The sequence below is a fragment of the Vipera ursinii genome (genome assembly GCF_947247035.1).
Source record: "Vipera ursinii genome assembly, chromosome: 2".
Classification (NCBI taxonomy): domain Eukaryota; kingdom Metazoa; phylum Chordata; class Lepidosauria; order Squamata; family Viperidae; genus Vipera; species Vipera ursinii.
The window spans coordinates 6,093,513-6,120,183 of record NC_139513.1 but is presented as its reverse complement, the minus strand read 5'-3'; the positions used below and the strand labels follow the sequence as shown (position 1 = coordinate 6,120,183).

At 42.7% G+C, this 26,671-nt stretch overlaps 1 protein-coding gene across 3 annotated transcripts; it reads right to left on the bottom strand.

Annotated features, from left to right (window-relative positions):
- Positions 1–13,841: 13,841 nt before the first annotated feature.
- LOC310633994 (uncharacterized protein) lies at positions 13,842–26,355 on the bottom strand. 3 transcript variants are annotated; one of them, XM_083352032.1, is made up of 6 exons: positions 26,318–26,355; positions 20,749–21,336; positions 19,784–19,910; positions 18,091–18,173; positions 16,971–17,097; positions 13,842–15,250 (listed from the first exon to the last, which is right to left on the bottom strand). In XM_083352032.1, exons 2-6 carry the CDS (start codon positions 21,136–21,138, stop codon positions 14,067–14,069), a joined length of 1,911 nt encoding a protein of 636 aa, XP_083208158.1. In that variant the 5' UTR covers positions 21,139–21,336; positions 26,318–26,355; the 3' UTR covers positions 13,842–14,066. The 3 variants fall into 3 exon arrangements, with proteins under 3 accessions (XP_083208158.1, XP_083208157.1, XP_083208159.1); XM_083352031.1 differs by lacking the exon at positions 26,318–26,355 and adding an exon at positions 26,173–26,222; XM_083352033.1 differs by lacking the exon at positions 26,318–26,355 and having other exon boundaries at positions 13,842–15,247; positions 20,749–21,397.
- Between the last annotated feature and the right edge of the window lie 316 nt (positions 26,356–26,671).

The following is a 26,671-nucleotide window of genomic DNA, read 5'->3' as shown; positions in this document are numbered from 1 at the left end:
GGGCAACCATTTCTCTGAAATGGTACAGGGCAGGGGTCGACAACCTTAAAACACTCAAAGAGCCATTTGGACCCGTTTCCCACAGAAAAGAAAACACTGGGAGCCACAAAACCCTTTTGACATCTAAAATGAAGATAACACTGCATATATCATTTTTTTACCTTTATGCTATGTATAAAAAAACTACAGTGTGTTTCATTTATGAAATCAATGAACTGCTAAAACAATTTTTTTATTTCTGCATGCAACAAAAACATTTTGAACTCCACAAAAAAAGATGTTGGGTCGAAGTTTACTTTCAAATAAAATACTCAATGTTTATTTGAGTTTTCCTTGTATTTATGAAATAAAAAGCCGGTGCAAACTATAAAAACTACAAATAGAAAAATAGAAAAGAAAAAATTTATTGGGGGGGGGAGAGTAAAGGACAGGAGAAAGAGGGAAAAAAAACCTTTCTCCTTCATCTCAACTTTACTAAAAGTCCAGTAAGGACAACCACATATATTCATATCACTCCTCCCCTCTCTCTCCCTCTCCTTCCCACTTTTTCTGCCCATTCATTCATTAATGCTATCATGTCACCCCTCGTCCTTCTCTTCATTAAACTAGGTATACCCAATTCCAGCAACCGTTCCTTGTATGTTTTAGCCTCCAGTCCCCTAATCATCTTTGTTGATTAGATCTTTGTTGATTAGACTAGATCTTCTAGTCCAACCCCATGCTCAAGATAGGAGCTTTATACCATCCCAACCAAACAGTTGTTGAGTCTGTGGAAAACCTCAAGTGATGGAGAACATTATTGTTTAACTGGAAGTTTTTAAGAAGAGAGTGGACAACCATTTGTCTGAAATGGTGTAGGGTTTCCTGCCTGAGCAGGGGTTGGACTAAAAGACCCACATACACACACATATGTAGCCCAGAGAAAAAACAGAGTCTAGTTCAGATGAGAAAAATGAATCTTGTGAATTTACCAGACAGATGATAAAGGACAAAGCTGTTACACAGCCTGGTAGTCCTGTTATAAATACTTCAAAACCTCCTCCCAGAGGGGAGCAACAGAAACACACTGTGAAGTGCGTGCATGGAATCTCTAACAATGCTTCGAGCTCTAAGCACATAGCGCTTATAAAGTGTCCTGATTAAAAGGAAGCGGACTTCCTATAATCTTCTCAACTGTCCTCACCACTATGGACCTTCTATCTGAGGCGCCGCTGCCACCAAACCAGTGGTTTGTTAAGATGCTCTTAATTGTGCCTCTGTAAAAAGTGGCCAGGACAGGAGAAAGATGTGCTCTTCTCATCCAACGCAGGAAATGCAGACACATTTGCAGGCTTCATTAACAATGATGGGTGGAGACACCAAAGCAGATAGTTAGTTATCTGTACCCCCCCCAATAATTAATACCATTGACTATATTGTACTGTTGATCTAGCTTCTTCCATTGGATTTGCTTGTAGGAAACTGGCTGGAAAGGTTGCAAATGGCAATCACATGGACCCAGGATGCTACAACCTTCATACATACAGTTAGCAAGCAATTTTGATCACATGACCATGGAGATGTTGCAATAGTTGTGATTGTAAGAACAAGTTTAAGTTACTTTTTTGCAGTGCTGGTGTAACTTTGAACAAACCCTAAGAGAATGACTGGGGAATTCTGGGATTTTTAAGTTCACCCAGCTAAAAGTTCCTGAGGTTGAGAAACACTGACCTAAATGCTTATAAATATTGTAGCTTAGTAGAGGTGTAAAAAACCAGGAATTTAGGAACCAGAGAACTTCTATTTTTAAACTTTTTATTTTTGTCATTGTTTGTTTTGCCTATTTTTTCTATAATATGCACAAACAATAAGTAACAATTCAAGGGAAATCTTGGTTAACAATATAAAGCTTCAGACAAAAACCTTTGTTGTTTAACAAACAGTTGGTTGTATTTTTCAGTTTATTAATGCCACATTTAACTTTGGATGTAAAATTTACACAACTTTATGCTTATCCACACTGCCATTTCAGAAACCATAGTTAATACTGAAATAAACTTCTTTATCTTTAAAGGTTTATGTTATCCAAAACAGTGTTAATAATCTCTAGTCAATAATGTACAAATACCACTGTACCCAAATAATGTAATGTAGTACTTGTATTTATAATACAATAACATTTGTTAAAGAGGAAGAAATTGTTGACTTAATCAATTACAGCATACTGTTCTCTAGTTCATATCTTACTTGCAAAATTTCTTGTAATTTCTGACTTTCTTAAAAAGTCCCCCCCCCTTTTCTTGCTAATTTCTATTTATCAACATGACTGAGGCCTTTATCTTGCCCTGTCTTGCTTGATGGTTGAAAGACCGTATCAAATTGTTCTTCAACATTCTTGTCTCTGAAGTTTTCACTTCCATTTTTCCTGGCTATTTCCTTTTTTAAAAAATAATTTGGATCTTTTATTTGAAATTCTGGACAAAAGACAAAAGCCATTCTTTTGAAGACAGCAAACTCCAGATTTTGGACAGAGAGGACCGCTGGTTTGAAAGAGGGGTCAAAGAGGCCATCTAGGTCAAAATTGAACAGCCCGCCCTCAACAGTTCCAAGAAGGCTCCACACCCTTTGCACTACTCAGGTGACCCTGAGGACACAGATAAACCTCCAAGTGGCTCGAACGATTCTCTAAAAGAATGCAAATGACCAGCTGGCTGCAAGGAATATAAATCCTTCCATTCCCCACCATCCAAGTCAGAGCTGAAGAAGTTTCTTGGATGACAAGCGAAACGTCTTCAAAGGAAAAAAAAAAGAAATCCAGTTGCCTCATGAAAAAGCATCTTTTGGACAAGTGACTCTCTTGCTCCTGGGGACACCAAAGGCACTGCTCCTTCTGTTGAGAGCAGCTGTTCAGTCTTAACCTAATGTTGAAGACAACAGGAAGGTTGGAACAGCTACAAGATCCATTAGATTGTGATTCTTGGGCTAACATTGTTACAGAAATGCCAGCGCAATATTAGCAAGAAAGGGTGTGCTTAAGGTAAGTGGATTTGCAGGGAGGATGAGCAGAAGGACCAGTTGGGATAGGAAAAGCATGAGAGGGTTGCTGGATCTAGATCCCCTCTTTGAGGGAAATGGGCGGTTAAGAAATACAAAATATTATTAATTTATTGACTGCCCATCTTACCACAAGGTCATCATCAGGGGCTACCACAAAGAAGAGGGAGCCAGGCTATTCTCCAAAGCACCTGAAAGCAGGACAAGAAGCAACAGATGGAAACTAGTCAAGGAGAGAAGCAACCTAGAACTAAGGAGAAGCTTCCTGACAGAACAATTAACCAGTGGAACAACCTGCCTCCAGAGGTGGTGAATGCTCCAACACTGGAGGTTTTTAAGAAGAGACTGGACAGCCGGGGGGGCGGAGCCAACTGTCAGAGCGGGCGGCTGTGTGAACGGAGCTCTCTCCACGCACAACCTCTCACCCAGTGTTCGCGGGGGCTTTTCGGAGCTTCAGGAGGTCCTGTAGGGACATCCGAAGTTGCAGGCAGCCCGGAGAACCTTCATGAGCGGCAGTTCGTGTTGAAGATCCGGAGAAAGTCTGATGCGAGCGAACCGGGGAGAAGGAGGCCAGTAATGGCCGACATGAAGATCTGACAGAGGGACGGAGCTAGCACGTAAGCAGCGGGACAACGGTAGAGCGGAGCTGACGGAGAGTGTATCCGAATATTAAATAGGAAGCGCTTGTGAAAGAGGTACTGGTTCGAAGTGGGAGCCTCACGGAGAGGGAATAAGCGGCGATAGAAGTCTTGAGGGAGGCGTTTGGCAAAAACAGCAAGGGAAAGAAAGCCGAAGACTATATGACTGTATTCTAGCTGGAGAAAAGCTACAACAAGTCAAAGTCTGAGCTTTGGAGCCTTAGAGACTGAACTCTGGATTGTCGGGCGTGGAAAGCGATCAGCTTGGTCTAGTCTGGTCTATCCTGGTAAATTTTGAATTTGTGAACTTTTGAAACTTTTGAAATTCTACTCTACTTGTCACGGGCGGCCATTTGATATAGCAATTTAGTAACTGGAGGTTTGTTTAGTGGGACACCTACTGGTCTTTGACAGCAGAGGAAGACGGAAAAGGTGCCAATTTCTGCGCCGGAAACGGGGGGGGGGGGGAAAAAAAGAAGAAGAACGTGACTTTGATTATATTCATACTATAGAATTTTATTATATAAATTGCTTAGTTGGTAATAAGTATCTGGTGGTAACTGTTTTATATATCTTTTGTCATAGAGTTAAAAGGTTTATATAAGACTCAGGGTATTATACATTGATAAAACGCTGTTAAAATTGGGGAAACATGACAAGTATCTCGGGAGCAACTAAGCCTAGCGCTGGCAAAAAGGCAGCAGCACAGGGACAGGGGATGTCCTCAAGTCCCTCCAATCAGAAATCTATAGAGGATATGCTGCAAAGGGAAAGATCTAACTCGAATTCCTTTAAAGATTTACATGCCCTTTTGCAAAACCTACACGAGGCAATGGCCAAAAACCACGAGGAGATGAAGAGAGAAATAGGCCAAATAAGAAACGACACTGGTGAATTAAAGGGGAAAATCCAAGCGATAGATGATAAATTTGAAGGGATTCAACAGCAATTAGTCAAAAATGAACAAAGACTTCAAGATATGGAAGCTAGAATGGAAAAAGAGGAAAAGAGAGTAGATGATTTAAATGAAACACTCCTTCAGGCTAATAAGGAATTAGAAACAACAGTCATTTTTCTGGAAGCAGAAAAGGCTGCTCATTATCTACGCTTCCAGAACGTTCAAGAAAAAAGAGGGGAAGATCTGTTGGTCATGATGGCAGAACTGATGGCAAAGGCACTCGGTGTAGGGAAGGAGGAAATGCTGGCGGAAATTGATGAAACATACAGGGTCCAAACTAATTATGCGAGAAGGCACAACCTCCCAAAAGAAGTACATGTAAGGTTAGTTAAAAAATCAATTCGGGATGAGCTTCTGCATAGATCTAGAGAGGAACCATTAGAATTTCGGGGCCAACCAATCACCATCCTTAAACAGATACCTAAAAGGATGAGGGATCTGAGACGCGGCTATCAATTCTTAACATCCAAACTAATAAGAGAAAATGTAAACTTTAGATGGCTAACTCCAGAGGGTATTCTTGTTACGTGGCAGGATAGAAGGCATAGACTGGACACGATAGAGAAGGCAGAAGATTTTTACAAACGCCACTTCCATAGCCAAGAGGAAGTAGATTTAGAAGATCAAGATGGAAGGGAGGTAAGAGAAAGAGATACAATACGTGTGGCAATGGATGGGAAGATCTTAGCTACAGAGGATAGAAGGAACAAATCCGGTGAGTTAACAGAGAAACATGGAACTAGAGACAAGGAAGAGAGAGAGCCCCGAATCACGAGATCCACAAAAACCAGAAATAAGTAAGATGAAGGGAGGTGAGTGTAGTATTATGTCTGTGAATATTAATGGATTGAATTCGCCAGTGAAAAGGCGGAAATTTTTTAATAGGCTTATTCACCAACAATTGGATATCGTGGCAATACAAGAAGTCCATATAAAGGAACAACAAAAATATTTGTTAGTACAACCAAAAATAGGGAACCTATTCGTTTCCTTAGACCGACACAAGAAAAAGAGAGGAGTGGCACTATATGTAAACCCAAAATTGACTGCAAAACTAATTTATAACGATAAAGAGGGTAGAATACTGATAGTCGAGGTTATAATAAATCACAGGAAGGTCATGATGGTAGAGATATATGCCCCAAACCATAACCAAGAACAATTTTTCAAAACACTTCACAATAAGATATGTAGCATTGATTATGAGGAGATTTGTTTAATAGGAGATTTTAATGCTATCCTAGATATAAATTTGGATTATATGGGAAAGACGCTTAGGAAAAAGAAGAGAAGAACTCTACCGAGATCTTTTCTTAACTTGGCTGAGGAACTAAATATCCAAGATGTCTGGAGGGAAAAAAATCGTAAGGCTAGACAATATACATATTACTCCAACCGACATAACTCATGGTCTAGAATAGACATGGTGTGGATGACGAAAGAAATTAGTTCAGAAATAGATGAGGTACATATAGCGACAGGTACTTGGGCAGATCACAATCCTATTAAACTTATCTGGAAAGGTTCCAAAAAAATATCCAGATGGACGCTTCAAAGAGCAATTTTAAAAGAAGACGAATTCAAATCTAAGATGGAGAGAGAACTAAGTTTTTTCTTTAAGGAAAATAAAGCTATAGACACCTCAGTACAAAACAATTGGGATACAGCTAAGGCTGTGATGAGAGGGGTAGCGAGGGCATATATGGTATATAAAAATAAGGGGAAAAGACAACAACAGGAAAGATTAGAAGAGGAATATAAGAGCTTAGAAGTTACACTCCAACAAGATCCACAAAAAGAGAATATCAAGCAATCTATGGATCTGATTAAACACAAACTTAACATTCTAGACAAAGAGAAATTGGCACAACAATTGAGAAACACGAAACAAAATTTTTTTGAAAATGCAAATAAACCGGGCCGGTGGCTCGCATACAAATTGGGAAAACAAAAGGGGAAAAACTGGATTCACGAACTACGAGATGAGGAAGGGAGAATATTCCACCAGGAGGAAAAAAAAAAAATTATAGCCCAGGAATTTTATGAACGTTTATATAAAGAAGATAGCCAGGCAAGTGTGGAGAAAATGGAGGAATATTTTCAAAGAGCCAAACTACCTAAGGTCACAGAAGATACCAGAAATATGTTAAACGAGGAAATTCGACTATCTGAGGTGATAAAAGCTATTAATGCACAAAAGAATAATAAAGCATCGGGACCCGACGGTCTTCCATCAGAGATTTATAAAGAATTACAAAATATCCTAGCTCAACCCCTAGTGGAGGTATTTAACGCAGTATTAGAAGGCGCAAGGACGCCTAAATCTTGGCTAGAGGCAAACATAACCCTTATTCCGAAAGATAACACAGACCATACATTAATCCAAAATTACAGACCCATATCACTTCTTAACTCGGACTACAAGATATTTACATCAATTATAGCGGAACGATTGAAACGATTTCTGAATGATTTCATACACGCAGATCAAAATGGTTTTCTCGCTAAGAGACACACTAAGCACAACATTAGAATAATATTAGATACATTGGAGTACTATGAATTACATAGCGAACAACAGATGGCATTACTTTTCTTAGACGCCCAAAAGGCATTTGACAATGTTAAATGGTCTTTTTTGTGCCAACAGCTTAGCTTTATGAATATGGGTGAAAAATTTATAAATATAATTAGGGCAATTTATGACAATCAGGAAGCAAAAATAATTATTAATGGGGAAGCATCTAGCAAGTTTCAAATTCAAAAGGGAACACGGCAAGGCTGCCCCTTATCACCGTTGCTGTTTATATTGACTCTTGAAGTATTAACGAGAACTATAAGAAACGACCCAAAGATAAAAGGATTAACCATTAAAAAGGAAACCTTTAAATTGCAAGCTTTCGCGGACGATCTAGTTTTTATTATGGAGGATCCATGTCAGACGGGACCAAAGCTATTGGAAGAATTATCTAAATATGGTGAGGTTGCCGGACTGCGAATAAATAGAAATAAGACCAAGATGATTGTTAAAAATATGACCAATAAACAAAAAGGTAATCTGGCCGAAATCACGGATATAGAAATAGTCAAGAAAATAAAATATTTAGGGATTAACATTACGGCTAGATGCACTTCACTCAAAAAGGATAATTATGATAGTGTAGTGAATCAAATAAAAGGTGACCTGGAAAGATGGGGAAACCTAAAACTCTCATTATTGGGAAGAATCGCTGTCATTAAGATGAATATTCTGCCTAAAATCCTGTTTCTGTTTCAGAATATCCCAATTCAACTCGACTCTAAATTTTTTCGAAATTTGGATAAATTATCACTAAATTTTATTTGGCAGGGGAAAAAACCAAGAATTAAATTGAAATATTTACAAGACACGAAGGAAAATGGGGGTTTTGGATTGCCAGACTGGGAATTATATTACCACGCCGCGGCCCTGAGCTGGATTAGAGAATGGGTAATCTTGAGAAATAGAAGACTATTAACTTTAGAGGGTCACGATTTGCAATATGGCTGGCATGCTTTCCTATGGACGGAGAAACAAGGTCTTTTCTCGCATTTTCAAAGACACCGGATCAGGCAAGCGCTACTCAATACTTGGAAAAAAATTAGATCTCACAATTACACCAAAATACCGGTCTGGCTATCCACCCTTGAAGCGATAGTTTACCCAAATCTGTTTGATTTGGGTAACATAATCTCATACAAGGATATTCTGAATGAGGAGGGGGAATTGAAACTTAGGAATGAACTAGAATTACAAGGTATAAAACTCGATTGGTGGGCCTACTTACAAATCCAATCGAGATTTAGGAAGGATAAAAATGAATGGGGGATATACACCTCTGAAACAGCATTGGACAAAATATTATTGGGACCGGACTCTAAACAAATAAGGAATTTTTATAAATTACTTTTGGGATATAAGCTGTTTGAAGAGCAAGTGAAAGACCCCATGTTGATCTGGGCTAACAATTTAGGACATAACATCGACCTAGATACTTGGCAAACAATTTGGGATAGGAATAAAAGGATAACACTGGCCTCATCGTATAAAGAAAATTTATTTAAAATGTTTTACCGATGGCATCTTCCCCCAGCCCGCTTAGCAAAAATGTACACAACAGCATCTCCCAAATGTTGGAAGTGTTCTGAAGAGATAGGCACATACTTCCACACGTGGTGGTCTTGCAGTAAAACACAAAAATTTTGGAGAATGATTTGGATTTGGCTGAAAGAAATATTGAAACAAGATCTGGAGTTTAGTCCAGAACTTTTCTTGTTGGGAATCACGAAAGAGAAATATCCTAAAGATGTGCTATACTTAACGATCCATATTATCACAGCAGCTAGAATATCATTTGCGCAAAAATGGAAAAAGAATGAGATCCCAGGACAAAAAGAGGTTATTAGGAAAATTTGGGATTGCGCTGAAATGGACAGATTAACTTTGGAATTAAAGAATAAAGATCAATCAGACTATTATAGAATTTGGAACAAATTGTATCTTTGGATGGATAAAAAGAAAGGTCTCTATTAGGTTTTACAGACTAGCTCACTGTTTTAAATATTGTGGTATTTCACCGATTTGTAATCTAAGTGTATTTAAGTGTATTTTTGATGTACATATATACATGTATATATATATATATTTAAACATTGTAGACAAAAAGGTTTGTCAGCTCGCTGGTACTGTGTCCAATGTTTTTAAATAATAAATTTAATAAAAAATTAAAAAAAAAAAAAAAGAAGAGACTGGACAGCCATTTGCCTGAAATGGTATAAGGTTTCCTGACTGAGCAGGGGGTTGGACTAGATGACCTCCAAGGTCCCTTCCAACTTTATTATTATTATTATTATTATTATTATTATTATTATCACCACCATCATCATTTTAGCCATTGCCTATCCGCTGCAGGATGAAGGCCTCTTCCGCATGTTTCCAACCAGTACGGTCCTGAGCTTTTTTTTGCCAATTGGGCCCACAATACTTGCTGATGTCATCGGTCCATCTTGTTTTAGGTCTCTTTTGTGAACGCTTTTGATCAAGTGGGGATCCATTCTGTGACTGCCTTGGTCCATCTGCCATCAGTTCTTTTTTATATATATATAAATATTTTATTAGAATTTTTTAACATAACATAAAACATTCAGTAATTTATAAACAGAATATTGTCTGGGTGACATTTATAAGACAATCCTTAACAATTAATTTCTATGATCTATATTCCATATGTTAATTTCATTTGATTTCCCCTTTACCCAAAATATCTTTCTTTGCAAAACATTAGATTAAGACAATTCTCATTACCGTATTTTCTGGCGTATAAGATGACTTTTTAATCCATGAAAATCTTCTCAAAAGTCAGGGGTCGTCTTATACGCCGGGTGCTGAAACTTTAGGGACAGGGCTGGCTGGAAAACCTGGAGCGGATCTCCCATTTGGTCTGCACAGGGAAAGCGGGACCAATTGGAGAAGAAGCTGCAGTCTGTAATTTTTTACAGGGTGGGGTCTGGGCATCTTTCCTTCTAAAGTTGAAGAGCAGCTGCAGTCTATCTCAACTTGAAAGACAGGTGGAGAATGCAGCAGCCAGAGCAGCTGCTTAGCTCTAAGGACACATTTGACTCAGGAACTGGGTAGGCTGGCTGGAAAACCTGGAGCGGATCTCCCATTTGGTCTGCGCAGGGAAAGCTTTAGAGTGAATTAGGAAAAGTTTAATCCACTTGCACTGTTTTATGTTTACATGTTTGATGACAAACAGCCTTATGTTTATAAGTGACAGTTTTCCTACTAAGTACCTGCATGTCATAAGCATTTGAATTAAAATTACCATATTAAAATCAAATCTGATGTTTTTTAATTTTTATTTGGTGTGCGTTGGAAGAGGGGTAGTCTTATACAGCCAGTATAGCCCAAACCCTATAATTTAACAGGAAATGTAGGGGGTCGTCTTATACGCTCAGTCGTCTTATACGCCGGAAAATACGGTATTTTAATTAACAACAGTTAAGTATATAGTTTAAATAATCCTATTTGTCATTTTAGTTGCCTTATCATAAATCCTGTTACCGTGTTTATTTCAGTTTATTTCTCCCTCCAAATTCTAAATATTCTTACAAGTGACAATCTTTTCAACATTTAACTATATTTACATTGGTGGATTTAATTCTGTTTTTTCCATATAAACCCTCTCATGCTTTTATATTTCTTAATCAGTGTAAAAAAAGGAAAAAAGAGAAATGGAAAAAAAGAAAAAGAAGAGAAACAAGAAAAAAACACAAGAGCACTGAGATACAAAAAATAACATATAACTTAAAAATATATATCCCTCCTAATTTAATATATATTTATTCCCTCAATTTCTTATTCTTTTTTACCATAGCTAAGAATGTATTTAATCTGTCTGAACTTTGAGCATTCAATAGTTCTAATCATCTAATCCTTTAACTCTCATTCAAAACACATTTTTATGCTTTTTTATTGTCACATTTAAATAATTAAAACATTTGCTTTTGTTTAAATCATTTCAACTTTTTTCAGAAGAATAAAAAAAACACATTACATTAGTTAAGGGGAAAAATTATCCCTCTAAGAGTAGTATATTTCAAAAATTTTCCATTTCTTTAGCCATATTCAAACAAATGTTTCTTTTTAAAATATTCTTTCTGATAATCTCCATCTTCTTTTTCCTGAATTTTCATTTGTCTTTTTTCTCTGGTTGTTACCTTTCTTAATCAATATGTTTTGCTGCTTCATTTGTTTCCCTATAAGAGATTTTTTCTCATTCTTTTCCTTATCTTCAAAGTTGCTTAGACGTGTTGAAATACTTCCCATTTGAATTAAATCATAATTTTTTATTTTATATGGTTCTATCTTCAAGTCTCTAGCCTCAAAATTATATTTAGTCATCTCTGCTGTATTTTCCTGAGAAAGTTCTTGAAGTGAAATTAAGTTGAAAATAAGTTGATTCATGCTCTCAGTTATTCTGCATTTCCTTGTAGTTTAAGGTCATTGTCCTTTGAAATTTTTGCCGCTTATCTTATGCTTCCTTTTGTGAAGTGATCGTTTTATAAGGTTCCTTCTTCTATCCTCAGAATTTTGTTCAGTCATCTCAACTGTATTTTCCTGGGAAATTTCTTGGAGTGAAATTAAGTTGGAAATGAGTTGATTCATGCTCTCAAAATTATTCTGGATTTCTATGTAGTTTAAAATCATTGTCCTTTGAAATTGTTGTCGCTTATCATGTTTCCTTTTGTAAAGTATTCATTGCTTCAGCTTTGTTATTTCCACTTTTGTTTACACAGCTGCATTTTCTAAAAGCTTTGAGATTCAGAGAAAAAAAATCCTCATCCACCAGCAGGTGTCAGCGTTTGCTCATTTTTCATGTCTTTCTAGTCTTTTTTCTTTCTCTAAAGGGTAAGTTTCGCCGCTACTAAAAGGGAGGGAGCAGAGTCCCCCTCCCCTTTTCCTTCTTTGGAGATCTTTTTTGGGGGACTTTCTTCTTCAGGAAAATAGGTAGGATAGAGAAAATCAATATTCTTACCCAGATTCAAACATGCTGTTTAAGATCCGCTTAGTTTAACAGCTTATGGCTCCATCTGCCATCAGTTCTTCTTGCTATATGACCAGCCCATTTCCATTCTTTTACTCTCTTGATTATAGCGCATACTTTCCTTTGTTCTCTAATCCACGTGCAGGTCTTTCTATCTTGTCTTGCAATGCTGAGCATGTATCTTTCCATGGCTCTTTGCACCACTCGTAGCTTTTGTATCGTGAGGTTAGTGTCCATTTTTCACTGGCATATGTTACAGCGGGTAGCACACACTGATCGAAAACCTTTCTCTTCGAGCATAGGGGGAGGTTCTTGAAAATTACGCTTAGCTTGCAGAGTGCCTGCCAACCACATTTAACACACCGTTCAGTTTCCTTTACTATATTGTTGAGTCCATTGGCCAAGGTATACGTAGTGGTCTACAGTTCGTGGACCAGTGCCGGGTTGCAGCATGCCAGCAACCAGTCTGCACAAACAAACAAAGCCTGATCTGCGGGATGCAGGCAGCACACAAAACCACGCACCCTCCAGTCTGTGGAAAAACCTCTCTCCACAGAAGCGGTCCCTTGTGCTCAAAAGGTTGGGGACCTCTGGCCTACTACATCTTGTTCTTCTCCAGATACATTTTTTTTCTTTCTTCAGTGAATTTATTAAATATAACCTGGCTCTTTTTCAGGTTTATTTTAAGCCAAACGGTTCTCCTGCTTCGTGCGACTCTTGTATGCGTCTTTGTAGCTCTTCTGGCTTTTGTGAGAAAAGAACATCATCTGCAAATAAATCTTAAGTGATTTGAACGGGCACCACTGATTTTTGTTCCATCGTTTGGCCAGTCTAAAATACTTCTTGAAGGCAGGCTGAAAAAAGGATAGGTGATATTGTATTGCCTTGTAAATATAAATAAATATAGAGCCCAGACTCAAGAGACACGTCGCTTCCTTTTCCATGGCTATGTCAACTCTACAATGAGCATGGTTGAAGCCATTTTTCTTCTTATTCTAGGTTGCCAGGCTATTGAACAGCTTAGGAAGGGAGCCAGTCTCCAAGATGTAAAAATGCCAAAGTTAACGAAAGTGGAAGAGACTGAAATATTTTTACCATGTTTGAGTAGGTTGCTGCATCTTTTAACCACCTGTAGATGAGTGGCCTGGGTGAATGCGTCTTCTAGCCAGGGAGGCAATAGATAACTATTACCTTAAAAATGTGATTCTATATACCAAATGTGATATAATGTCACATACCAACAAAGGTTTCAAAATGTTACCTACGATGCCAGGGAAGAGCTATGTGGATTATAAGCAAGGCTGGCCAATTTGGATAGAAAATGCTTATGGCCGAATGACAAGATTAAAACTAAGGTTGAAATAGTAGAGATGCTACTAGAGCAATTCTTAAATATACTTCCCACCAGCGTACAGCTTAGGGGCAAGAACGCCACCCAGAAATTGGTCAAAGGGCTATAGAGTTAGCAGCTACCCGGCTGCAAGAGACACTGTAAATATCATTGTAAATATGGCACCAGATGCCAAGTGTCTGAATTAAGTGACCGTAGGGATGCTGCGATGGTCATAAGTGTGAGGACCGATCGTAAGTCACTTTTTTCAGCGCTGTCGTAACTTTGAACAATCTCTAAACGAATAGCTGTAAGCGATATCCGAGTTCCTTTTACAACGCTTTTCTCTCCAATACATTTACAATTACACTGATTACCTAATGTGCAGTAACATCACTCTACATGTCACATATTCAAATATTTGTCCCTTGGCCTTTCATTTTATGTAAAATTCCTCTTTCTGCACTCCAAGTATCCAGATGGCTTCTCTTGATTCTTTTGTTTCATATATTTTCTACCTGGCTACACCTTGAGTTTAGATTCTATCCTGTGTGGATTCTTTGGTGCATCATATATTGGCTGCTCTGACAGAAGCTTTTTCCACACTCTGGACACTGATATGGCTTCTCCCCTGTGTGAATTCTTTTGTGGGTCATAAGGCTGCTATTCTGACTGAAGTTTTTCCCACAGTCTGTGCATTCAAAAGGTTTCTCCCCGGTGTGGGTCCTTTCGTGACGAGTAAGGGCACTGTTGTGACTAAAGCTCTTCCCACACTCCAGACAACAATATGGCTTCTCCCCCGTGTGGATTCTTTTGTGGGTCATTAGGCTGCTGTTCTGACTGAAACTCTTGCCACAGTCCAAGCACTCAAAAGGTTTCTCCCCGGTGTGGGTCCTTTCGTGACGAGTAAGTGCACTGTTGTGACTAAAGCTCTTCCCACACTCCAGACAGTGATATGGCTTCTCCCCTGTGTGAATTCTTTTGTGGGTCATTAGGCTACTATTCTGATTGAAGCTCTTGCCACAGTCCGTGCACCTAAAGGGCTTTTCTCCTGTGTGGATCCGTTCGTGATTCGCAAGGTGACCCGTCATGGTGAAGCCCTTTCCACACTCCATACATTTAAACGGTTTCTCCCCTGTGTGGATTCTTTCATGGATTCTAAGTTTGCCTCCATGACAGAAGCCCTTTCCGCAGTCTATGCACTTGTAGGGCTTCTCCCCGGTGTGGGTTCTTTCGTGGCGAGAAAGCGCACTGTTGTGACTAAAACTCTTGCCACAGTCCATGCACCTAAAGGGCTTCTCCCCCGTGTGGATTCTTTCATGATTTATCAGATGTCCTCTCACCGTGAAGCCCTTTCCACACTCAGCGCACTTAAATGGCCTCTCCCCGGTGTGGATTCTTTCGTGGATCCTGAACTGAGCTCTCTTGCAGAAACTTTTTCCACACTCCGCACACACATACGGTTTCTGCCCACTGTGGATTCCCTCATGCTTCATAAGGTCACTGCTCTCACCAACGCCCTCCCCACACCCTTCGCTCGTGGTGACGTGGGCTTCTGTGACTCCCGGTGAGCACGAAGTCTGTCTTCCATTTATTTCGCAGGTTTTTTCCTGACCGTTTGATTCCTCTTGGTTTGCAAACGTCTCTTTATCCGCTTCGTTTTGGGCTGCTGGCAAGAGTGCCACACTCTCCTCTTTTTCACTTTCTGTCTCCTGTTCACAGGCTGCTTTGGAAAACAAAGAAAAAGAGGAAGAAAAAATATATATTCTGAGCAGAAACAGAGGCTGGCATTAAGTTTACCGCAAAAATAAGCTGTATACACATGGGAGAAGGAACTATCCTGAAACTGTAAAATGTTACAAAGTACACCGAGTCTTTTTTCTCTTTAACCTTTAAAATCAATCTACCCATTTCTGCACACTCTAGAGTCTAGAATTTTCTTAATTAATACTTCTTCAGTTGGTAAGTTTCCATTTTTGCAATGTTGGGCAAATACAATTCTTCCTGCCGTTAATATGTGTAGCATTAGATATCTGCAATCTTTCTCATAATTGGCTGCTATTATTCCTAACAAAAATAATTCTGGTTTAAAGTCTTATTTGTTTTTTAGTCATTTTCTCCAACCATAAATGTATTTTAACCCAAAATCTTTTTGCTTTGGGGCATGTCCACCAGATGTGATAATAAGTACCTGGTCTTTGTTTGCATTTCCAACAGTTGTTTGAAGTATTTTTAAACACTTTCTGGAGCTGCCCTTTAAGACCACTTGGAAATGGCAGCTTCTTCACAATCTAGGCGCACAATAGGCGCAACAGGTCTTGCCACATGAAACCACTACTTGGAGATCTATCCATGTGTACCATTCAAAATGATGCTCAGTACCCATAAATCCTGATATGGCTTAGGACCAGTACATTGTAAAGGCCACCTGTCCGGTCCAGATGATTGGGGAACTCCTGCTCCACCTATTGCACCTTGCAGGTGATCAGGGAACACCTGAAAGGTGTAACAGGATTGGGGTTCGGGGGCAGGCATCCTTTTGGGGACTCACCTGTTTTTTTTTAGAACAGCTTACTTTCTGTCCCACTGAGATATGGGACATGGCCTTCTGAAAACTTTTTAAAACTTATCCAGAAACTTTTTTTTTCCTAATCAATAAGTTTGCAACCATCAACATCAGAATGTGCATTGTGTTTTATGTTGCATTGTCAACACAGAACCAGTCATGGCGAACCTTTTAGAGACCGAGTGCCCAAACCGCAACCCAAAACCCACTTATTTATCGCAAAGTGCCAGGGCTGCATCAGCATTGTGGTGCCCTTGGGGGGGGGGGCAGGGAGGTGCCTCCGAGTGCTGCCTCTGGCACGCAAAACCCGGGGGCGCAAAAATGGGCCACCGTGCTGCAAGGCGCAGTAACGGCCGCCGCAGCACTGCATGGTATGGGTACAAGACGCTGCACCATGCAAGAACGAGGCAGGGCTAGTGAGTAACATGCAGGGACGTGTGTTCGCTGTCAAGCAACAACATTCGCAGCCCTGTATGCGCATGCATGCATGTAAAATGCTTCCCCTTCCCTTTTCTTCCAGTCCACCAATCGACAATGGTTGGTGACCTCTGCTCGAGCTTGCTAGTTGGCTGCTTCGCCTCCTTTGTGCTGGGCGGGCCTCCTGCTCTGGGCAATGGTGGCCTGATTGACCTTCTGCTGGTGGCAGTGGCACGCATGCCAACAGAGAGGGCTCTGAGTGCTGCCACTGGCACACGTGCCATAGGTTTGCCACCACTGACCTAGACTCCTAGTCGACTGAGATGTTGAATGTCACATAAAGAGCGAAACTAAGCAGATAAGCAGAATGTCTCCTTCCATCTGGAAGATGTTCTCCAAAGACTTCTGTCTACAAAGGTTTTCCACAAATGAACGCAACACAGAACAAAGAAGGGGCCCTTACCCAAAGCTGTCACATTTTGAGAATTTTCCAGCATGACTTCCCTGTGCAAAGCTTTTTGGTTAGAATTCAGAATCTCCCATTCCTCCTCCACAAAATACACAGCCACCTCCTCAAAAGACACCGAACCCTGAAAGAGGGGAAAAAATATTTAAGAGAAGTCCCAGGAGGAAGGATTTCTTGATAGTTCTCTTCTTCATTTGACAAATCCAAAAAGCAAACTTGGCCATGGAGGAAATAGGCATTTTCTTAAAGATACACTTACGAGGGCAACTTGGAAATAAACCTCCGTTTGGTTACCAATGACAGACGCTCGCCGATACAGAGCTTTTATTATAGACCTTATTTTTTCGACATCATCGCCATTCAAATTGAGGCACCTGTCACAACGTCTTTTACAAGGCTTGAAATTCCTTAGTCGTCATCGCTCGGTGCCAAATCTGGGCTATGGGGGCGGGGGAGGTGATCAAAAACGTCCCAATAGAACTGCTTCCTATGTTCTTGGGTGTGCATCTAGCGGTGCGTGGGCAGGAATTATTGTGAACCAACACCACACCGGAAGTCAGTATGCCCTTATGCTTCTAACGGATGGTCATTTTATTTCCATCAATAAACTAAAGGTAAAGGTAAAGGTTCCCCCGCACATGTGTGCTAGTCGTTTCCAACTCTAGGGGCCGGTGCTCATCTCCATTTCAAAGCCGAAGAGCCAGCGCTTGTCCGAGGACGTCTCCGTGGTCATGTGGCCGGCATGACTGGACACCAAAGGCGCGTGGAACACTGTTACCTTCCCACCGTAGTGGTCCCTATTTTTCTACTTGCATTTTTACGTGCTTTCGAACTGCTAGGTTGGCAGAAGCTGGGACAAGTAACAGGCGCTCACTCTGCTACGTGGCACTCGGGATTTGACCCGCCAAACTGCCGACCTTCTGATCGACAGGCTCAGCATTCTAACCCACTGAGCCACCGCGTCCCTTTTTATCAATAAACTACTGGTCAAGAAAATTAAATCTTGATCGTATTACCTTCCCTTGCTAAAGAGCAACCTCTGGGTTAATATCCAGGGCAAGGATTTGGGACACCCCCCTCCCCCACTTCTTTCTTGTTATGAAGAATCTTCCCTTACCTGAGATGGAGACCCAGATGTTGTTTCTGCTTCGTCACACACGGAAGATATTCCAGGGATAACCACCAGTGCCTTTCCATTCCCTACGAGCAAGAAAAAGGTGTTGGAAATGGACTATTTTAAAGCAGTGTGGATGTCTGGTGGGGAGCTTTATCTTCCTATCAAACCTCATTCTTGTCTGCTGACAAAATATCTGATTGTCAAAGTTCATGAAGGAAAGAAGTGATGGCTCCATTGCTTCTACTACATAAGATAAAGGTAAAGGTAAAGGTTGCCCCGCACATGCGTGCTAGTCGTTTCCAACTCTAGGGGCCGGTGCTCATCTCCGTTTCAAAGCCAAAGAGCCAGCGCTTGTCCAAGGACGTCTCCGTGGTCATGTGGCCGGCATGACCAGACGCCAAAGGCGCACGGAACGCTGTTACCTTCCCACTGTAGTGGTCCCTATTTTTCTACTTGCATTTTTACGTGCTTTCGAACTGCTAGGTTGGCAGAAGCTGGGACGAGTAACAGGTGCTCACTCTGTTATGCGGCACTCAGGATTTGACCTGCCAAACTGCCGACCATCTGATCGACAAGCTCAGCGTCCTAACCCACTGAGCCACTGCGTCCCTACATAAGATACCTTCACTTAATTTCACTTATACTTAATTTCGTTGCGACTTACACAATGACAGTAAAGATAATAACAACAACAATAAAAGTTGGAAGGGACCTTGGAGGTCATCCAATCCAACCCCCTGCTCAGGCAGGAAACCCTATACCATTTTGGACAAATGGCTGGCCAGTCTCTTCTTAAAAACGTCCAGTGTAGGAGCATTCACGGCTTCTGGAGGCAGGCTGTTCCAATGGTTAATTGTTCTGTCAGGAAGTTTCTCCTTAGTTCTAGGTTGCTTCTCTCCTTGATTAGTTTCCATCCGTTCCTTCTTGTCCTGCCTTCAGGTGCTTTGTAGAATAGGTTGACCCACTCCTCTTCTTTCTGGCAGCCCGAGATATTGGAACACTGCTATCATGTCCCCCCTCGTCCTCCTCTTCGTTAAACTAGACATTTCCAATTCCAGCAACCGTTCCTTACGTTTTAGCCTCCAGTCCCCCAATCATCTTTGTTGCCCTTCTCTGTAGCCTTTCTAGAGTCTCAACATCTTTTTTACATCGTGGTGACCAAAACTGGATGCAGTATTCCATGTGTGGCCTTACCATGGCATTGTAAAGTGGTATTAATACAATTCACGTGACCTTGATTTTATCCCTCTGTTAATGCAGCCCAGCACTGTGTTGGCTTTTTTGGCAGCTGCAGCACACGGCTGGCTCATATTTAAGTGATTGTCCACTAGGACTCCGAAATCCCTCTCACAGTTACTACTATTGAGCAAGGTAATAATAGTAATAGTAATAGTAATAGTAATAATAATAATAATAATAATAATAATAATAATAATAATAATAATAAGAAGAAGAAGAAGAAGAAGAAGAAGAAGAAGAAGAAGAAGAAGAAGAAGAAGAAGAAGAAGTAGCAGTTGGAAGGGACCTTGGAGGTCATCTAGTCCAACCCCCTGCTCGGGCAGGAAACCCTATACCATTTCAGACAAATGGCTGGCCAGTCTCTTCTTAAAAACTTCCAGTGTGTCCCGTATACTATACCTGTACATTTGGTTTTTCCTGCCAAAATGTATATTCTATTCTGTTCTTCACTTACATTGGGAGGTGACCTGAGTTGGATCCTCCTTAGACATCTTCCCAAAGCGCTGCTCCTGAGAAGAAGTGGACATATCTTCTCTTTCTTTTGTTGTTGTTGAGACCATCTCCGTCAATGCTTCTGGCACCTGAAACACCGGACAGAAGGCGGGGGGGGGGGAAATGGAGGAGCTGTGATGAAGACACACAGGGTAGATGGAATTCTTTTCATCTGCTCCTAACCTTGAAGCTTCCTCCATCTATCCTTGGGGTGGAATTGGGCTTGGGTTTCCCCTTGTTCCTGTAGAACAGAATTCCCTTTGCAGGTTGGCGCCCTGGAGGAGACGGTTTTGTGGGAAGGGCAGGAGCGTGCTGTTCTGTATCAGCCTTCTACCGGCTCTACAGAAAAGGCAGGGACAACCCCTTTTACAAGAAGGCAAGAGGCTGGAATTAAGCCTGCCAAATTTATTGATACAAAAACAAACAAGACACGAACCAAGAAACAGGAGCTTTTCAAGCGGTTGCCTTCAGCAAACCAGCCCTCCCCACGCATTCCCCTTTTATACAGTTCAGGGCGTGGCTTCTCTCTGCCTCCTTCCGAGGTGCCCCATTGCCTTCCTCTGTTTACTCCTGATTGACTACCTCCTGCGTCGGGCGTCCTTGAACAGGGCCAGCTGTGGGTCATCTTCATCCACGCTGTCAGGCTCACACAGCTGGGTCTCCGTCGTGACCAGGTGGGAGGGGCCTGGCTGAGGGCTCTCATCAGCAAGCTCTCCAACACCCCCCTCCTCCTCCGAGTCGTCCGACCCAACTGCCGAACCCACAGGCTGACCCTGAATCACAACACGTGCACACGCATGGTGCACGTGGACAAGCACCCGTTCCTTGCGAGTGGGGCAAGAGCACTTGTGATGCTTGCACGAGTGAGGCCGAGTGCCCCTGTGACGCTCGTGCAAATGGCCACCATGCTCATGCAAAATCTCATACCTGCTTCTCCACCTGCCCCTCATCTGTTGCTTGACTCAGGAGGAAGCCTTCGGCCAGGGCCACAGCCTGGGAACAAGTCTTCGCTCCACATTCCCTCACCCAGCTCTCCATTTCTGGAGGCAGGACAGCCAGAAACTCCTCCAAGACCACCATGTCCACCATCTGAGCTTTGGTGCTGCTTTCCGGCTTCAGCCATTGGTGGCAAAGCTGATGCAGTTGGCTGCAAACCTCTCTAGGCCCCTTGGCCTCCTGATAGCAGAAATTCCTGAAGAACAAACGATGAACATCAGAGCTGGTGACTTCCTCATGCAAGCTCTTCTGCCTGGTACTTTTCCACAACACACTACTGGATCCATCCTCCAAGGCAGCAGGGCCTTTGGTGGCTTCCATTCCTGCTGGACAATCAAAGGTCCATTTTATCTTTCTACTCCAGTGCAGTTTCCAACAGGGCAAAAAAATCTCCCGCCTCTACAAAGTTGCGTTCGCTTTTAGAGGCTGAATTGCACGAACAGGCTGCAGAAGAATCTCATAAGGAGACAGAGTCATTTATCTCCCAAAGCAAAGATCTGATACGTGAAGGAAGGTAGCCTAGGAAAAAGAGAAAAATAATTCAAAACCACACCGGATGACGGTCCCGTCCAGATGCTTTAGCGCCGTTTGATTATATAACAAATATCTTTGCAGAACTGCAGCTTATTTTTCCTCCTGGCATGGGAGACCAAAACATGAAGAACGGTGGCAGGAATTGGGTCTGGCTAGTCTAGTCTGGGCTCCAAGATCACCGCAGACGGGGACTGTAGCCAAGAAATTAAAAGACGCTTGCTCCTGGGGAGGAAAGCTATGGCAAATCTAGACAGCACACTAAAAAGCAGAGACATCACCCTGTCAACAAAAGTGCGTATAGTCAAGGCCATGGACTTCCCAGTTGCAGTGTATGGCAGTGAAAGCTGGACCATAAGAAAGGCTGAGCGCCAAAGAATTGAGGCCTATTGAACTATGGTGCTGGAGAAGACTCCTGCGAGTCCCTTGGACTGCAAGGCGATCAAACCAGTCAGTCCTAGAGGAGATCAACCCTGACTGCTCTTTAGAAGGCCAGATCCTGAAGCTAAAACTCAAATACTTTGGCCACCTAATGAGAAGGAAGGACTCACTGGAGAAGAGCCTAATGCTGGGAAAGATTGAGGGCAAGAGAAGAAGGGGACGACAGAGAATGAGGTGGCTGGATGGAGTCACTGAAGCAGCAGGCATGAGCTTAAATGGAATCCAGAAGATGGTAGAGGACAGGAAGTCCTGGAGGAATGTTGTCCATGGGGTCGCGATGGGTCGGACACGACTTTGCAACTAGCAACAACTACAAAGTCTGGAGAAAAGAAGGACTAGGGGAGACATAATAGCAATAAGGAAGTCCCCGACTTACAATGGTTCACTAGTGACCGTTCAAAGTTACGGCACTAAAAAAAGTGATGTATGACCCGTTTTTTTCAGTCACTAAATGAATTGTTGTAAGTTGAGGACCACTTGTATAATTAGGTCTGAAGCAATGGGTCCAGGGGGCTTGCAATGTTGAGAGCTAACACCCACCCCCACCCCAATGCAGGCTTGGCCTCTCCTTTTAGGATCCCCATCAGAGCAGCATGGTTCCCTTCAAAATTACTAAGGCTTTATACCACTCTACAAAGCCTTAGTAAGATCGTAGCTAGAATACTACACTATAAAAAAGATGCTGAGACTCTAGAAAGAGTGCAGAGAAGAGCAACAAAGATGATTAGGGGACCGGAGGCTAAAACAGATGAAGAACGGTTGCAGGAACTGGGCATGGCTAGTCTAGTGAAGAGAAGGACCAGGGGCAACATGACAGCAGTCTTCCAATATTTGAGGGGCTGTCACAGAGAGGAGGGGGTCAACCTATTCTCCAAAGCACCTGAAGGCCAGACAAGGAACAATGGATGGAAGCTGATCCAAGGAGATAAGCAACCTGGAATTAAGGAGAAACTTACTAACAGCAAGAACAATTAAACAATGGAACAGCTTGCCTCCAGAATTTGTAGGTCCTTCATCACTGGAGGTTGTTAAGAAAAGACTGGACAGCCACCTAACTGAAATGGTATAGGGTTTCCTGCTTGAATAGGGGGGTTAGATGACCTACAAGGATCCCTAGCGTGGAAGCACCCTTCAAACAAACTTCAAAATTTGAACCCTTCAAATTTAACAAAGCTTTATGCCACTTTATAACGCCTTAGTTAAGACCACACCTAAAATACCACATCCAGTTTTGGTCACCATGATGTAAAAAAGATGTTAAGACTCTAGAAAAGAGTGCAGAGAATTGTTGTGATTCAGGGTCAGCCTGTGGGTTCGGCAGTTGGGTCGGATGACTCAGGGGAGGAGGAGGAGGGGGGTGTTGAAGAGCTTGATGAGAGTCCTCAGCCAGACCCCTCTCATCTGGTCACGATGCAGACCCAGCTGTGTGAGCCTGACAGCGTGGATGAAGATGACCCACAGCTGGCCCTGTTCAAGGACGCCCGACGCAGGAGGCAGTCAATCAGGAGTAAACAGAGGAAGGCAATGGGGCTCCTCGGAAGGAGGCAAAGAGAAGCCACGCCCTGAACTGTATTTAAGGGGGAATGCGTGGGAGGGCTGGTTTGCTGAAGGCAACCGCTTGAAAAGCTCCTGTTTCTTGGTTTGTGTCTTGTTCTATTTGTTTTTGTAGCAATAAATTTGGCAGGCGTAATTCCAGCCTCTTGCCTTCTTGTAAAAGGGGTTGTCCCTGCCTTTTCTGCAGGGCCGGTAGCAGGCTGGTACAGAACAAGAATAACAACAAAGATAATTAGGGGCCTGGAGGCTAAAACATATAGGGAATGGTTGCTGGAATTGGGTATGTGTAGTTTAACGAAGAGAAGGGTGAGGGGTGACATGATAGCAGTCTTCCAATATTGGAAGGCCAGACAGTTGCAAGAACTGGGCATGGCTAGTTTAATGAAAAGAAGGACCAGGGGTGACATGACAGCAGTCTTCCAATATATTTGAGGCACTGCCACAGAGAAAAGGGGGGCAACCTATTTTCCCAAAGCACCTGAAGGCCAAACAAGGAACAACGGACAGAAACTGATCAAGGAGAGATTCAAGCTAGAAATAAGGAGAAATTTTCTGACCGTGAGAACAATCAACCAATGGAACGGTTTCCCTTCCGAAGTTGTGGGAATTTCATCACTGGAGGCTTTCAAGATGATGAAGGTTCGTTCTCCGAGGTTGTGGGTTGCAGAACGAACCTTCACTTTCCTCCTGCACCCGACCTACAGATATTCGCCACTACAGGTAGTCCTTGACTTACCGCAGGGGTGTCAAACTCAATTTCATTGAGGGCCGCATCAGCATTGCGGTTGCCCTCAAGGGGCCGGGTGGGTATGGCCAGGGTGGGCGTGGCCTACTGGGTGGGCGTGGCTAGAGTGTGCATGGCCTACTGGGTGGGCGTGGCCAGCTCTACATCATTTGCATCAAGGGTGCCTATGGGGGCCTGGGCAGGAGTGGGACAGATCTGAGGGTCTCTGGCAGAAGGAGGGTCTCTGGGCCAGGGCCAAGGCAGTGGGGGCCGTTCCCTCACTGTTTCCAGGATGGCTTCGGGGGCCGCATGAAACCACTTCGCGGGTCGGATCCAGCCCCCGGGCCTTGTGTTTGATATGTCTGACTTACGGCCACAAATTTGAGCCCCAAATTCCTATGGTCCAGTGAGACATTTGTTAAGTGAGTTTTTAAGCAAATCACTGCAGCGGGTAAGCTAGCAACCCGGTTGTTAAGGGAATCCGTCTTCCCCGTTGTCTTTCCTCGTCAGAAAGGGATTCACAAAAGGGGAATCACATGACTTTGGGACCCAGCGATGGTCATAAGTATGAAAGGGCTGCCCAGCATCTCAGTTTTGATCGCGGGACCATGGGGATGCTACCAAGATTGCAACTCTGAAAAACGGTCGCAAGTCACTTTTTTCAGTGCCGCTGTAACTTTGAATGGTCACTAAATGAATGGTCGTTAAGTCAAGGACTACCTGTATTGCAAACTTTCAAGAAGAGATTGGACGACCATCTGTCTGGAATGGTATCGGTCTCCTGCTTGAGCAGAGGGTCGGACTAGATGACCTCCAAAGTCCCTTCCAACTCGGTTATTCTGTATTCTCTCTGTCTCTCTCTCTCTCTCACACACACACACACACCCCTGTTCCCTTCAGGCGGGAGGCGCAGACTGGACCCTCCCTGGATTTTATGCTCCACCATGTGATCGACTTGCCAGGCCGGTGTGTTGTGCAATTAGCTCACATGGTGTAACAAGATGGTGGGTTTGTTGTCACTGTGAGTTGCGGTGGTGGTAGTGGGGGCACGAAGGGAGGCTCAGCCAATCTCAATGTATACGTGGTTGTACTTTGACAATAAGGGGTGACATGATAGCAGTGTTCCAGTATCTCAGGGGCTGCCACAAAGAAGAGGGAGCCAAGCTATTCTCCAAAGCACCCGAAGGCAGGACAAGAAGCAACGGATGGAAACTCATCAAGGAGAGAAGCAACCTGGAACTAAGGAGAAACTTCCTGACAGTTAGGACAATTAACCAGTGGAACAATCTATCTCCAGAAGCTGTGAATGCTCCAACACTGGAGGTTTTTAAGAAGAGACTGGACAGCCATTTGTCTGAAATGGTATAAGGTTTCCTGCCTTAGCAGGGGGTTGGACTAGATGACCACCAAGGTCCCTTCCAACTTCAACAACTTCTTCGTAGTAGTAGTAGTAGTAGTAGTAGTAGTAGTAGTAGTACAGGTTCGCATCCCACCAGGCTCAAGGTTGACTCAGCCTTCCATCCTTCCGAGGTAGGTAAAATGAGGACCCAGATTGTTGGGGGCAATAAGCTGACTTTGTAAAAATGCCGCTTGGTGTGTGTGTGAAAGCCCTAATAAGCAGGTATATACATAGAATGAAGGCTACTGCTAAGCTTGTAAGCCGCCCTGAGTCTTCGGAGAAGGGCGGGATATAAATGGAATTAAAATAAATAAATAAAATAAATAAATTATTATTATTATTATTATTATTATTATTATTATTATTATTATTATTATTATTACTATTATTATTATTAAAGGTTCATCAGCAGCATCCGAGATAAGGAAAAGGGCCACGTGGGGAGCAGGGAGTCGGGGTGGGGTTGGGGAGCAGCTAGCAAGGGTTAGGATTGTGGGAGGCGTTTGAGTCTCGTCCGGGGATCTGCAGCCCCTTCCCCATTCCCACGCAGGGCTTCTCCCCCCATTCCTATATTCTGCTGCTGGAGAGCAGAAGGGAGCCTTCACCCCCCCACCCTTCCTGAAGCTCCTTTCCAGATTTCCCGGAAAGGCGCTTTAGTGCATTTGGGGTTTGGTTTCCACGAGGCTTTTCCGCGCGTGAAACTCACACTCGCGTCTCCGATCCTGGCAGAAACTCCCGCGCCTTCCCGGGCTCCAAGTAGCTCAGCAGAAGGCGAACGAGCCCTCCTTCCTAGAGAGGCAAGACGCTCTAGGCGACTTTTTTTTGTTGTTGTTCTTTTAACTACCTCTTACCTAAGATTCCAGGTTCGCAAAAGACCGGCGGAGCTCCCACCACCACCAACCCACTCCGGGCGCATGCGCTGTTCATTTCTGAAGCTAGAGACTGCCAGGACCAGGACTCTTAAGGGCAAACGGGGCGGGGCCGCCCTATGTTAAAGGGGCCTTACAGCCTTTTTAGTTTATACAGCTGAAGTCTGGGGTGAAAAAAGTTGTGGCTCCTTTTGTGGTTCTCGGAGTTGTTTCCATTTTTTTCCCCTTTACTGTGGAAGAAAGCAAACGCTTCCAACAGGGAATGTTAAATGTCAATCCATCAGAATAGAGCTGGAAGGGACCCTGGAGGTCTTCTAGTCCAGCCCCCCTGCCCAA

Coding starts and splice junctions, on each gene's coding strand:
- LOC310633994 (XM_083352032.1), bottom strand. CDS start 21,138: ATGGAAGCCACCAAAGGCCCTGCTGCCTTGGAGGATGGATCCAGTAGT. Junction 18,174..19,783: donor AACTCAGGTCACCTCCCAAT/GTAAGTGAAGAA, acceptor TCTTGCTCGTAG/GGAATGGAAAGGCACTGGTG. Junction 17,098..18,090: donor CATCTGGGTCTCCATCTCAG/GTAAGGGAAGAT, acceptor CCCCTCTTTCAG/GGTTCGGTGTCTTTTGAGGA.